The 13785-nt window shown below is 43.1% G+C and overlaps 1 protein-coding gene across 7 annotated transcripts; it reads right to left on the bottom strand.

Annotated features, from left to right (window-relative positions):
- Positions 1-118: 118 nt before the first annotated feature.
- On the bottom strand, positions 119-13197 carry ZNF410 (zinc finger protein 410). 7 transcript variants are annotated; one of them, XM_083617089.1, is made up of 13 exons: positions 12943-13186; positions 12115-12253; positions 10598-10787; positions 9115-9250; positions 8073-8291; positions 7563-7754; positions 5053-5212; positions 4358-4539; positions 3526-3615; positions 2969-3094; positions 2103-2240; positions 1633-1765; positions 119-801 (listed from the first exon to the last, which is right to left on the bottom strand). In XM_083617089.1, the coding sequence occupies exons 3-12, from the start codon at positions 10628-10630 to the stop codon at positions 1641-1643; spliced, it is 1401 nt and encodes a 466-aa protein (XP_083473215.1). In that variant the 5' UTR covers positions 10631-10787; positions 12115-12253; positions 12943-13186; the 3' UTR covers positions 119-801; positions 1633-1640. The 7 variants fall into 7 exon arrangements, 5 of the variants coding, with proteins under 5 accessions (XP_083473215.1, XP_083473214.1, XP_083473212.1 ...); XM_083617088.1 differs by having other exon boundaries at positions 12115-12250; XR_014548933.1 differs by lacking the exon at positions 12115-12253 and having other exon boundaries at positions 2103-2290; positions 2543-3094; positions 12943-13197.
- Positions 13198-13785: the final 588 nt, after the last annotated feature.

Genomic DNA, 13785 nt, shown 5'->3' with positions numbered 1-13785 from the left:
AATTGTTTTACGTATATAGTAATAGGATTTTGTATTACATATAATTGCTTGGTACTTGGCTTTAAGGTACCCATGAGCATCTTTGAATAGGCAAAGAAAAACACAAAATGCACAAATATCAGGAGTTGGAAGTAGATAGTTTATTTACAACTGAAGAATACTGAATAGATTCTACCTCTGATTTTTTTTCCTTTAAATTAAGCCCTAATAATTAGAAATTAAAATCACAGCAAGAAGCAAGGGTGTCTGAGGCATCCTCTGAACAACATCATGTCTTCAGTTTGGAGCAGAAACCATATCAGAGAGTATATCCGCACCAAGCAAGGAGATGTGGAAGATCTAGCTCAAAGAAAAACCACAAACCACCTGATAATTCAGAAGCCAGAACAGAACTGCAGTGCCTTGTTGCAGAATTCACTACCATCTAAAGATACTCCTCCAAGAAGAACGAGTCAATATAATGCTGAGCTTATGATCAGCTTCAGGAGAGAAAAAAGTGGCTAGGAACTAGTTCCAAGAGCATTACCTCCTCGCCTTTGGGGTGCCAGGTTCAACAGGAACAGTAACCTGTTCAGACATTAGTAAAAGCTCCTGAAGCCCTTCTTCAGAGGTTCCAGTGATTGAAGCAAACCATATTCCAGGCCTCTGGTCTGATAGGTCACAATAAGTACACTAGAGGCACAGCATAAACTCTGGGGATTCAAGTACCACATGGTTTCTTGAGCCCATCATCACACAAGCTTCTTCTTTAGCTCCGTATCTTGTGTTGAATACTTCATTCATTTGCTCTTCCTTTTGTAACTGCAAATCAACACATTTTATTTTTATCAATACTAATTCAGACTTGTTTATAAGAAAGGAACGAATAATAGAATGATTCAAGCAAATTACCAACACAGATGTATGGGAGAAGTACCTTTACTTGTAACACTTTCTTTGTTTTAAATGAAGGGCCTGGCTGATCAGTGCTAAGGCAGTGGGAGGAACTGGCTCACTCCGATCAGGGTAGAAGTTGGGCAGGGGCAGGACCATGCTCGCACAAAAAGCTGAACAGAACATCTTTAGACTGCTTCACTTTTCCCACTCTAATACAAGTGTATTCTGGAGCAGAAGGCATCTTAGGATTAAACTCGTACTAAAGATTCTGTGCCAGCAAAACATCACAGGAGTACACACTTTGCCTGTGTCATATTATGAAAGATGGCATTGTGGGTTGGGAACAGCATGATGACAGAGGACAGTGTTATTTTGCAAGAATTGTCGTGCAACGTTGTGGTACCACACCCAATCATTGTTCAGTGAACAAATGGATATAGTAAGGTTGTAACAAGAGCCTTGCCTGCAGTCATCACAGTTAGGAGACTGTAGTAAGCTTTAATTGAAACCAACAGGCAACAGCAGAGGTTGTGATTTTTGTGTCAGACCAAGCTGTATGCCACTATAGTTATATAGGTTACAGATCAAGTAAATTATTATTATTATTATTATTATTATTATTATTATTATTATTATTATAACCAAAAGCCTCACTGCTATCAAATTCTCAGATAGTAGAAAAGGTGATGTTTTCCTGCACTTTCAAAAGACTAGAATTATGCTGTTCTAAAAGAAATAGAAGTTGTCTAGGCTGACCTGTAGATTTACTGTAGTAAAGATGACACCCCATAGGAGTGTCTTGATGTTGACATGGGCATCAGGTGATGAGATGGCAAAACCACATCAGATGCAGCATGGAGAGAGTTTGTTGTTGCTTCAGCAAGAACCTCTGCAAATCAAACAGGAGACTAAGTTGTGCTTTATAAAATGTTCATTGGGGATTATTTTCTCAAGCAACCCGATCTTCAGACAAAAAATGAAGTGTGCATTGTGTGAATGTATTAGACTAGGGCAAGTATTAGAAGCAATGGCTAAATCAGCACTCAGGAAAACAAATACAGTATCAGAAACCAATATAAAAGTATTATTATTATTACCCTTCCTACTGAAACTATGTGTTGGAACTCCAATAAATTATCCCATTTAAGGCTATCCTGATAGAAAGATATCCCCTCCCAACTGAGCTCCTGTAAACATTTCATTGCTAATAGAAATATTTTTCTCACCTTCCTTTACACCAATAATTGATTCTGTGTCTGGCAACTGCAAAGATTCTACACCAAGGCTGGGAGGTGAGCTCATGGACACCAGATTCTTACTGTGCTCTTCTGATTCTTCCAACAAACTACTGCCCATCAACGATTCTGTTGCAAAAACAAAACACCAAGTTGAGGAACAACAGCATCAGTGTCCACTAGTTTGGATTTTGGATTTGATATCCCGCTTTATCACTACCCGAAGGAGTCTCAAAGTGGCTAACATTCTCCTTTCCCTTCCTCCCCCACAACAAACACTCTGTGAGGTGAGTGAGGCTGAGAGACTTCAGAGAAGTGTGACTAGCCCAAGGTCACCCAGCAGCTGCATGTGGAGGAGCGGGGAATCGAACCCAGTTCCCCAGATTATGAGTCTAGCGCTCTTAACCACTACACCACACAGGCTCTCTAACTATCACACAGAGAGGGACTTCTGCTTCACAAATCTGAAGAATGTGGAGAATTGTTTTCTCACTCTTCCTTATCCAAGATTTCTTCTTCATGACCTGTATTTTCAGGAAGAGAGTTTGACTTTGTAGAGTATATTTTGAGATGTGGGCATACACATCTGAAAAGCACAACTTTACTCACACAGATCAATTTTATAACTGTTTTTCAAAGCTGGTAAATAGTTAATGCTTTGTGATCAAATACTCTTAGCCTCTCTGTTCCTACAGTCTCTTCATGTGATATATTTCACATCCTCAGAAACAGCCGCATTTCTGTCACCATCTCATGCTAACACTTCTATGGCAGAACAGATTCTCTTTCTCAACTCGACCCTTCTCATCACTGTTTGAAAGATCCAATCAAACATTCCCATTCTACTCGGTTCCTACCTGTTTGTTCATGCTGTCTGTTGCTATCTGTTCCAACTCTGGAATGATGTTTCTTCATGTGTACATTCCTACTACCACTCTGAGAAAATGTCTTCCCACAGATTTGACACTGGTGGGGCTTTACTCCTATAAACAATATACAATAATTGCTAGAGCAGGGAATGAAATATCCATTTTCTATGCTTAAGTAGTTTTCATTTCTCTTGAATTCAGACACCAAAGGCTTAGCTTTAGAAAGGGGCTATCAAGTTCACAGTCAAATTTTGTCAGGAAAATTTAGAGTCTCAGGCCTGTATGTACAAGAAGCCTTTGACCTAGAGATTGTAAGATCTCACTTTGTCACGCCCATAATTGTATATACTAGGCAAGATGCAGTTTTTAGCCTACACCTTCGAAGTTATGAGGCTCAAGAAGAGAAAAGGGCAAGACAGCGTAAAAAGCAAAGGGGGAACCACATTAGTAATTGTTCAGTAAGACCTAGGGAATAATGTTCTGCTGTCTTCAAGACAGATGTTGTCTGTTGTATGGGTATATCTCAAGGAATAAAGTCCCCTTACCTGAATGGACAACTAGGTGTTTCCGAAGGCTGGAGTATTCAGCAAAGGAGCGACCACAGCCCTGAGCCTCACACAAGAAGGGCTTTTCCCCTGCATTCAAGCATTTGCTTCAGTTAATTCAAAAAGTCACTTGAATTGCATATGCCCTCATATGCAAGGATCCACTTCTTTCTATTAAGTTGCAGTTTCTCAAATTCAAACACCTTTCATTGTTTACATGAATTGAAGCTTTGAAGCTTTCTACTTGGAGAGTGAAAACACAATTTCTCCAAGACTGGAAGTCTCAGAAATTTAATATAATAACCACCAACTTGGTTTGCTATTATATAACCTTTTGACCACCTAAAGGAGGTGGGGGAAAACTTTGGCCTGGTTCACATGAACCGCTAAGCCAAACCTTGACTTATTGAGACCATACACAGAGGAGCTCATATCCACGTTGCTCCTCCCTGGTCCTCTTTTCCGCTGTGCCAAGCCAGGTTTGGCTTAGTGGGTCATCTGAATCAGCTTTCTCCTCCCTATCTCCTCCCTAGCTGTAACATAGCCGGCATTCGGCCCTCATAAACAGCGTCCGGGTGGAAATTGCTGCAGTGTTCAGGAAAATCTGGATATATGGCAACCCATGTCGGAAGTGTAGATTTTGCCTAATTTCATTAAAAAATACCTCAAAGCTCAACAACTTTGGCAACCCTAAATAAATACTTCATAACAGGCATAAAGGCAGAGAGGCAGCAGCTGCCTAGTCAGTGCCATGCTCATAATCTGGCTGACAGAAATGCAGAGAAACTTCTTTAACAAAAGAAGAATTCGAAAAAAGGGGAATGGTACACACCAGTATGAATCCGCAGGTGATTCTTCAGGTTCCCAGCTGTCGTGAACTGCTTCCCACAACCTAGCTCGGTGCAGATGAATGGTTTCTCACCATTGTGCGTTCTCATGTGCACCTTCAGCCTCTGCAGGACATAGAAGCTTTTCCCGCAATCTTTTGCTGGACAAATGAAGGAACGGTCATTCCTGGAAAACAACATCACTTTCATGGCACTATTATACATGCTGCTGTAATCAAGTATTCCTCTGCTGGTGCTCTGGCTTTCCTTAATGTGGTGTTGTATGCATTTTTTGTTTCAGTTCAAAATGAAGAGGCTGAAAAGTGACATGGCCAGTTACTGGCCCCACCTGAAGTAACAGTTAAAGTAAAATGAAGAGGTTGCATTTTCCTTGCCTTACACTGTATAAATAATTTTAATAAACCAGATATTCTCATTTAAAAGTTTAGGTTACATATAACATACACAAAAAAGCAGTTTTGTTTGGGCCAGTTGAAAATCACAAGCCACTCCCAGGCAGTTAAAACACACAAACAGTGTTTTAAAAACCACACTGAGTGTATTTGCAAAATAGAAATGAGCTTTTTCTGTTTCAGATTTCTGTACTTTGACTGACTTTCTGAATTTGATCGTTCCATAGCAGGACCTGCATACAGTCTGCAGTGCTCAGCAAAGTCATAGCTATAGCAACTCTATGCACCTGTGAGTCTTTAAGTGGTATTTGAAGTGGGCCGGCCACACAAATGTCCTGTCACAGCCCTCAACTGTACATTTCAACTTTTTCTCCACCCGAGGCAAGTGAGGGATAGGGCTGGATTCTTTCGGTTGAGGGTCTCCTGAGCAAACATGAACATTTTCACCTGGAAGGGGTAAAAAAGAAAGAAAGAATACAATGGTAAGATGACAGTGATACATAGGAGGGGGAAAAACCTCACTTAAATACATTTAAAAAGAGAAACATATCTGCTCGTTTTGTTTAGTCAGCCCCCTTAAGTGGATGATTTTTTTCATACTTCTAATCTGTACTCTCCCAAATTTTCAGGAGGTTCAGTTTTCTTCTGCAAAATTTACCATTTCTAAGGGCAGGAGCAGTGGGGGTGGTGAAACGCTAGCATAGAAAGCTGCTTTATAACCAGTCCCCACTGGTCCATCTGGCTTAGCACTGACCACTCTGACTAGTAAGTTTCCCAGGGTTTCAGACTGGAAGCGTTCCCAGTCCTACCTGGAGAGATTGAGCCTTCTTCATCCAAAGCAAGTGCTCTGCCAACTGAGCTATAATACTTTCCCAAAGGTAGTGGGAGGGTAGAGAAGGCACGTTAAAATAATAAAGCACTACCTTCCACATTTTTGCATACCTGTTCACATTCACTGTTTCCCTGACTTGCTGTTGCTGCTTGGTCACCTTCTTAAAAACAAAATACAAAACTTGAAAGGGCTTCTTCACTATGTGATCCCAGCCAACTCACAGATCTCATAGTAAAACTGGCACCACGTGGCCAGCTGTAGTTGTGTGACAACAGCAAGGGCAAACAATGCTGTTCAATTGCTCTCACACTTAGGGGGGAAAGAGACAACTGAGAGGACTCATACCATGTTATGCTGGCAGTTTCACTATCTTACTATCATTTTGCAACATATTTTTCTCCTGACTGAGCTCCCATTGCACATAGGCATGCCTAATGGACAGAACAGGCATGGAGATGTGCATCCCATTATAAGCAGTGCCGTACAAACAGATGAAGTTGTGACGGAATGCAAATCATTTATATTTGAATGTGTTACTTCCAATGGAATGTGCGTCCCAATCTCATCGGCAAGAAATTGACAGCACACAATTGGATTAAGGATGGGAACTTCAGGCTGGTTACCTCAGCAATGGAGCTGCGTTTGCCAAGCATCAGCAACTCCCAGGTATACCTGGCATTCAGCAGATTGCATGGCCCAGCAGTCATGCAGCAACAACTGGTGAAAACAGCTCAGAGCCAGGAGCTACTAAACCCCAGAACTCCGTTTACCCTCACAGCCATGCACAGGCATGGCCAGGTGCTGTTGTGACTGCACAACAGCACCCTTATCAACTAGTGCATAACTTATTGGAACCATTGCCTCTGCTGGTGGGAGATCAGAGCAGCCTCTGGTCCTGCTCCAAAGACAAATGGAAATTATATGATAGGAAATAGGAAGTATGGCACACCATTGGTCAATCTACAACACTATTGTCTACGCTGAGCAGCAGCTCCTCTCCACAATTTCAGAGGTGGTCTCTCCCAGCCCTCCCTGGAAATGCTGGGGGATGAATCCGAGTTAAATCTAATATAATTATAAGCATCAAATTTATATTTTTGTTGTTGTTCAATATTTTCCCAGATTATTCATTATTCACTATGACTCCTCACTGTATTTTGGATTGTCCTGGCCCTGAATACCACCGTTTGGTATCCAAGCCCTAAACCAAAGTCCTGTTTGAATGCATTTTGGCTGATGAAACTGCTGATGAAAGTAATGATTTCATCAGTGGTGATCTAGACCCATAACTGAGTAGCAGTTGCCAGGACATTACCATGTTTGCTTTTACATAAGGTAAAGGTAAAGGGACCCCTGACCATCAGGTCCAGTCGTGACCGACTCTGGGGCTGCGGTACTTATCTTGCTTTATTGGCTGAGGGAGCCGGCATACAGCTTCTGGGTTATGTGGCCAGCATGACTAAGTCGCTTCTGGCGAACCAGAGCAGCACACAGAAACACCGTTTACCTTCCTGCCGGAGCAGTACCTATTTATCTACTTGCACACTGACATGCTTTTGAACTGCTAGGTTAGCAGGAGCAGGGACCGAGCAACGGGAGCTCACCCCTTTGTGGGATTCGAACCACCGACCTTCTGATCGGCAAGTCCTAGGCTCTGTGGTTTAACCCACAGTGCCACCCGCGTCCCTTGCTTTTACATAGCTGTGTCTTATTTCAGATATCATGATATAGTGGTATATTGTAATGTTTAGCTGGTGATGTACCATGATATTGAAAACCAAATATTGCTAGCCTTATTAGGGACATTGAAAGTTTTTTACCTTAAAAGGCAGGAAGTAAATGACTGAAGTTCTCAACAACATATAAGAGCTTTACAAGATTTCCTAAACTCATTTTATGGGTGAAAGTAACATTATACCTTGAAAATGGAAAAAAAAGTCCCAACAGAAATAAAAGCCCTCTTACCATTATTGCTTGCTTTGGCATTCTTTGCGAGCTGTGCTCGAGTGGCAGCAATCAAACTGTCATGAGCCAGTTCCTGCACTCGCAAAAACCATGGGGTACTGCTGTCGGTGCTATCATTCGAGAAGAAATCATTCCCAGAATCTTCTGCTTCATCTTGGACAAACACCAAGTGCTCTGAGGGAGATCCTAGGCCTAGAAGGGAGGCAGTTTTCATGAGACAATAAGAAGGGGAGTAAACTCTCTTGCTTCCCACAATATCACAATCAACCTCTACAGCAGGGATGGCTAACCTGTAGCCCTCAATATGTCATTGCACAGCAAGTCCCTTCTGCCCCAGTCAACATGGCCAATCGCCAGGGCAGATGAGAGTTTTAGTTCAACATCATCAGGAGGTGCCACAGATTAGCTTCCCTGCTCTCCAGCCACTTTACTGGAAGGAGGTGATGACTCCTGTTAAATGCAGCATTGGCCAAATCTCTTTCTGTGCTTTGACGTGCTTGAAGGAGTTACCTGTTCGTGTTAAATTGAGAAGGATAAAAGAAGTGCTATCAGTGGGTTGGAGGTCTTGCAATAAGCTAGAAGTATCAGGGCTTGGCAGAAGCTCAGGTGGTTTCTGTACTGTTTGTGCCCTTGTCTCCTCACCATCAGGGCCAACGTTCACCTGGAGGCTTCGCAAAACAGCAGAAGAGGAGACATCCTTTGAGGAGCTAGTATGACCTGGAGAGTCATCTAATGAAGAAATTTTAGAAAGCATTTTTGAGATTATGCATTTCATTCAAGACAATCACGCTTTCAGCACAAACGTGATAGAAAACCATTATAAAACCAGTAACCTTAGCAGTACATTTAATGTTATGTTTTTAAAAGTTTTTTATTTATACTTTTCAAGTTTATACATTTCATAAGTTGTACAATCAATTTAACATTTCAAAGTTTGACTTCCTTCCCCCTCTTTCTGCGGTTCCTTAAATGTATTTTCTAATATCTTCTGCATATCCAAATTCATTTAATTTGCTCATTTAATTATCTACTTTAAATATATACTCTTATGAAACTGCAGGTTATTACAATAACCCTATCAATGTTTTTATCTGTTTGCAATTTATCTGTAAATATTCAATAAACCATTTCCATTCTTTTATAAAAAGTTTGTTATCTTGATTTCCTATTCTTCCGGTAAATTTCGCCATTTCTGCATATTCCATAAGTAAGAGAGTGGATTCTGGCAAAGCTGCTAGCAATGCTCTAATTAACATTAAACAACTTATTGAACGTTTAATATTAATTAGAGCATTGCTAGCAACCTTGCCAGAATCCACTCTATTACAATTTTATCTCACCATTCCTTGAAAAAGAACTGAATTTTAATAACTGTACATTACAGGAGTATCCCACATCTAAACACAGCATGCACTCCTGTGCACACTTACCTGGAAACAAGCCAAACTGAACTCAGTGGGACTGACTTCCAGGTAGACATGCATAGAACTGTGTTGTTAATATCTCAAAAATGCAAACAGCATTTTTAGCATAATCAGGCTTCAGGTTTTACCTGGCAACATCAGTCTGTTGCATTCTTGGGGTTCAGTAACAGGAAGGAGAGACAAACAGGTTATATCTTTAGGTTCTGATTCCACAAGCTCCTGTCCTAGTGGAATAGACGTGTTCTGAACAAATTGAACCAGCAGCTGCGGGGGGAAGCAAAGATATTAAAGCAGCAGCAAATGCTTAGATCTGAAGCTGAATGCTTTCTGTCGATTCCCCCCGGTTCCCATTCTACAACTTCAGCTACAAAAGGCAGGAACACAGAGAAATGGTTCATAAACTACACTGCAGCGAATATACTAAAAGTAAATATTCTGTCATTTTGAGCTCAACCAAGAAACAATAATAAATCACCAATGTGAAATAATTACTCACTACTTACTCTGAACTCTTATTTCCCTGTACAAATGTTAATTCTTAGGGTAACAAGCATAAACGTTACAAGCCCTGTTCTTTGACTAAATTCACAACTACTGCTGCCTTTGCACAGTAGTCACTTCATTGGTCTGTATTTTCCACAATAATGACAGCACAACTCTTCAGAGTTTTAGACTGGGGCCTCTCCCAACCCTACCTGGACATGCTGGGGCTAAGCCTGGCACTTTCTGCATGCAAAGCAGAAAATCTACCACTGAGCTATGGCCCTTCCCCAGCTTTATTTTGAGCTGAAAAGAAGCAACAGGCAACGTACCTGTAATCTACATGAACCACCCCAAAACACTTTTGCACTAGTCACAGAGTGCAGGCTATATCACACGTGCTGTTAAATATATAACTTAATGTCACATGTATTTTTTATACACAATATGTAGTATATTTTGTGGAGAATCAAAACCATAATAAGCAGCCTTCTTTTCTCTTGCACATCTGATTCCAATGGAAACAATTCTCCGAAGCTGATAATGGCAGCTTTCTTCTATACTAAATTACATCAATGGCAGCTTCTTTCCCATGCCAAATAGCAATTGGAGAAGGGGGGTCAGGACAGTGGAGAAGGAGTAAAGGATTAGTACACCCCTTCCTTTCATTCTGACTAGCCCTCCTGGCAGCTTTTTACCATGAAGGCCATAAGCATAACTGCTCTGAGCTGGAAGTCTTTATGTCAAGCAACTGGGTGTTATTGGTACCTCAGAGTTTTTGCATTAAGAGCCATGTAGACTGTTAAACATTTTTAAATTGTGACCTCTGTGCATTGCAATGCTACATGGGCTTACTCAGAAGTAAGTCACATTGTGAGGCTCATTCCCATGTAAGTTAGCACAGAATTCCTGCTTAAGTGTCACTTGTGATTATAGGTTTTCAAGTGAGACCTTGTGGGTGCAAATCAGATGAGTGATTTTGGAGCCGTTAATCAAGGAAAAAAAGATTGCACTGCTTCTATGCATGATAACCATATACCAACTACACAAATCACTAGGAAAATTATCATTTGCCGTAATAATTCCAGAATACAGCCATTGAGCCACAAAACAAATCTAGCGGTTGCTGACCTCTGGTTTAGACTCTAACTCATCCGATAACATTGATTCAAGTTTCCGATTCCCAAAGTCGATCTGGATAAGGCACAAAGCTTAAGAGTTCAAAGTGAACAACGTTCTGTGTTTATAAATATATTCCAGCCTCACAGCTTTGTGAGGATCTTCTTAGGAGAAGCCGTAGTAGAGAGCTATTCAGTTTAACCTGAAAAAGAACCAAAAATATGACCAACATATTGCCAGTCATGCTGCCGTATTTTAAAACATAATTCTTTCTCACACACAAAACAGCAGTAACATAACGTTGATTCTCTTTGCTTTCTACCTCCACTCCATGCCTGTTAAACTGCAGCTGTTAAATTCCACTGCCAGGGGCCCAGACTTTGCCAGAGATCAGCCTCAAGAAACATTTACAGTTCTATGGTTCATTACAGGGATATAGTAACAACAATGAAGAGCTTTTATTTGACCATTACAGAATATCATTAATTCCCTCCTACATAACTGCAGCAAGCTTATTTGGAGGTCAGGACCAAAATTTGGGTGCAAAAATAAACATTTTAATACATAAATACCAGCTCTTAAGCAGCTGTCCATTCTCTCCTGCTTTCACATATGCCTAGAACTTGCTTCTTTCTCTCTTCCTTCAAACCCATTCCAGATACTTTCAAGGCCAGCTCCAAGCTTCAGCAAGTCCTCACCACAGCAGCATAGTGAAACCAAAAGGCTCCCCTGGCCTTCATGACAGTGCCATTGGTGTTACAACCACCATATACTGGTACCTCCCATTTTACCTGGCTGTACTACAATGATTATAACCCCCCATGAGCTTACTCAGAGGAAGTGCAATTGCTATAGGAAGTGAGTGGCCATAATCCTTCATGCTACAGAGCACCCAACAGGGTATCACTACATTATACGCTGCACAGCATTTACACACACAGCAGTATGTTAAAAAATGGGAGCTACTACATCCATTAGAAAGAGCAACAGGGATGCCTGGGTAAGGCCACAAGTTAGAAGCTGAATAGCAACATGGGGGTGGGAATCCAACTAGTGGTAACACTACTAGAGAAGGGCTACTGAACAATGTCCAGTGTGGGAGGGAAAACACACTCAAAGACAGTAGGAGTTTTGCCAGTCCGCCCCATTGACTGCATGGGCCCTGGCAGCCGCCTGTTTCTGGCAGGTTCTGATGTCAGGGCTGGAGGTGTTCAAGACCTCTTAATCCTTATTCCCAAGCAGTATGTCTTTAAAGGTAAAGGGACCCCTGACCATTAGGTCCAGTCGTGGCGGACTCTGGGGTTGCGGCGCTCATCTCGCTTTATTGGCTGAGGAAGCCGGCGTACAGCTTCCGGGTCATGTGGCCAGCATGACTATGCCGCTTCTGGCGAAGCAGAGCAGCGCACGGAAATGCCATTTACCTTCCCGTCGGAGTATTTATCTACTTGCACTTTGACGTGCTTTCGAACTGCTAGGTTGACAGGAGCAGGGACCGAGCAACGGACCGTTGCGGGGATTCGAACCGCGACCTTCTGATCAGCAAGTCCTAGGCTCTGTGTCTGTCTTAAAACCAATTTGCTCACACCTCTCCTTTGGTTTTCACTGCCTCTTCCATCTCTCCCTCGTCATCTTCCTCTGCTGCCTATCCTCGATTGCCGCCCAGGGCTGCTTATTGGAGGGGCATAAATTCGACAAACAACAAAAATAATAAAGATCGCGGCTATATTATCATGCAAAGCTCTTCAGGGCAGGAGCCTGACTTTTTGTTGTTGACATAACCCTATGAAACCCCACGTGCGCTGATGGAAAGCGGGGAGTGGGAACCATCGCTATACCAATAATCCTAAACTTTTCCTTACTTTGAACATTAAGGACCGCGGAGCCTTCCAACCCCCCAAGGAGGCGGCGGTTCGTCAAGACCCGGGAGGGTCGAGGGACGGTAAGGAGGTTCATCCAACAACACGACCCCTCGTGAAACACCGAAGAACTTTCCGGGGCCTAAGCAACAAGCAGGTCACCTTCTGGACGGAGTCAACCGGAGTCTCCCGCCAGCCCCTGGGTCCGGGCGGGCGCTGAGAGGGGAAGAAGCAAAGACCCGTCCCATATCGGCGACAAGGCCGAGGCGGACCCAGGCCGCTCCCCCGGCACCGAGGGCGGAGAGGGAAGGGCTTCTCTCACGGACCAAGAACTGAGGGAAAGGGGAGCAGGTAGGCGGCGGGGGCCACACAGTGGCGAGACCACCCCGAGTGAGGGAAGGGAGCGCGCGGGCGGAGGGCGCGTAAACGACGTATTCTCGCGCCCCTCCTCTGCGCCCCCCCCCCTCAGCTCCTTCCTTCCCCGAGACGAGCGTTTCTTACCGGCATCTCAGAATCGTCCGGATATGACGCGCACAGCCATCGAAAATGCCTCGCTCCCATCTAGAACAGACCATAGAGAGAGGGAGGGAGAGACAAGCGCGTCGCACCTTTGCTGCTCGGCCGGCCCTTAACAAAAAAAAACCACAACAACCCACGACTGCGTAGAGGTAGAAGATTCGCCTCGGAATGCGTTCCCCACTTCCGGTTTCCGTTGGAATACCGCCATATACGGAGCTGGTCCAGAATAGAGAACTAGAGTCCGTCCGTTGCATCTTAAAAAACAGGGCGGGGTTTTTTTTGTTTGTGTGGCATGTGTGGGTTTTTGTTGTTTTTGTTGCAGCGGACTAACGCAGCTCCCCGGCCCCCATTTCGTAGTGCAAAATGGGAGAGTGGGTTGTACAGTGCCCTATTCTATTTCGTTGCATTGGTTACCCCCCCCATGCTCGATTGAGAACCGGAAGTGTAAAATCCCACTGAGCCTGTGACTCTATGCTGCATGAAGAAAGACGCCGACCAGGACGCCCGAATCACGGGTAGCTTCCGGCTCGCATAGCAAGCGCCGCCCCCTCTTCTGACGTCATGTTCTAGTAGCGTGGGGTGCTTGCTGCGTGTTCTTACGGATGTTCTGTGGAATCTATTTACTATGCAGCGGTTTGATCAAGTCCCAGTACATATTTGACGGATATTTTTGGGTGCCTAGCCTGAAACCACCTGCTCGCTCTCTAAAGCAGACTGTCACTGATCCAGCTAATTAATAGCCACAAATCTAATATTAAAAAATGGTAATATGCTTAGAATCCGTGGGTTGAGTCAGGGTGTACATATTTCGGTCTTTCTGGATAC

This window comes from Podarcis filfolensis, assembly GCF_964270895.1.
Source record: "Podarcis filfolensis genome assembly, chromosome: 1".
In the NCBI taxonomy this organism is placed as follows: domain Eukaryota; kingdom Metazoa; phylum Chordata; class Lepidosauria; order Squamata; family Lacertidae; genus Podarcis; species Podarcis filfolensis.
This window is presented reverse-complemented; position numbering and strand designations above follow the sequence as displayed.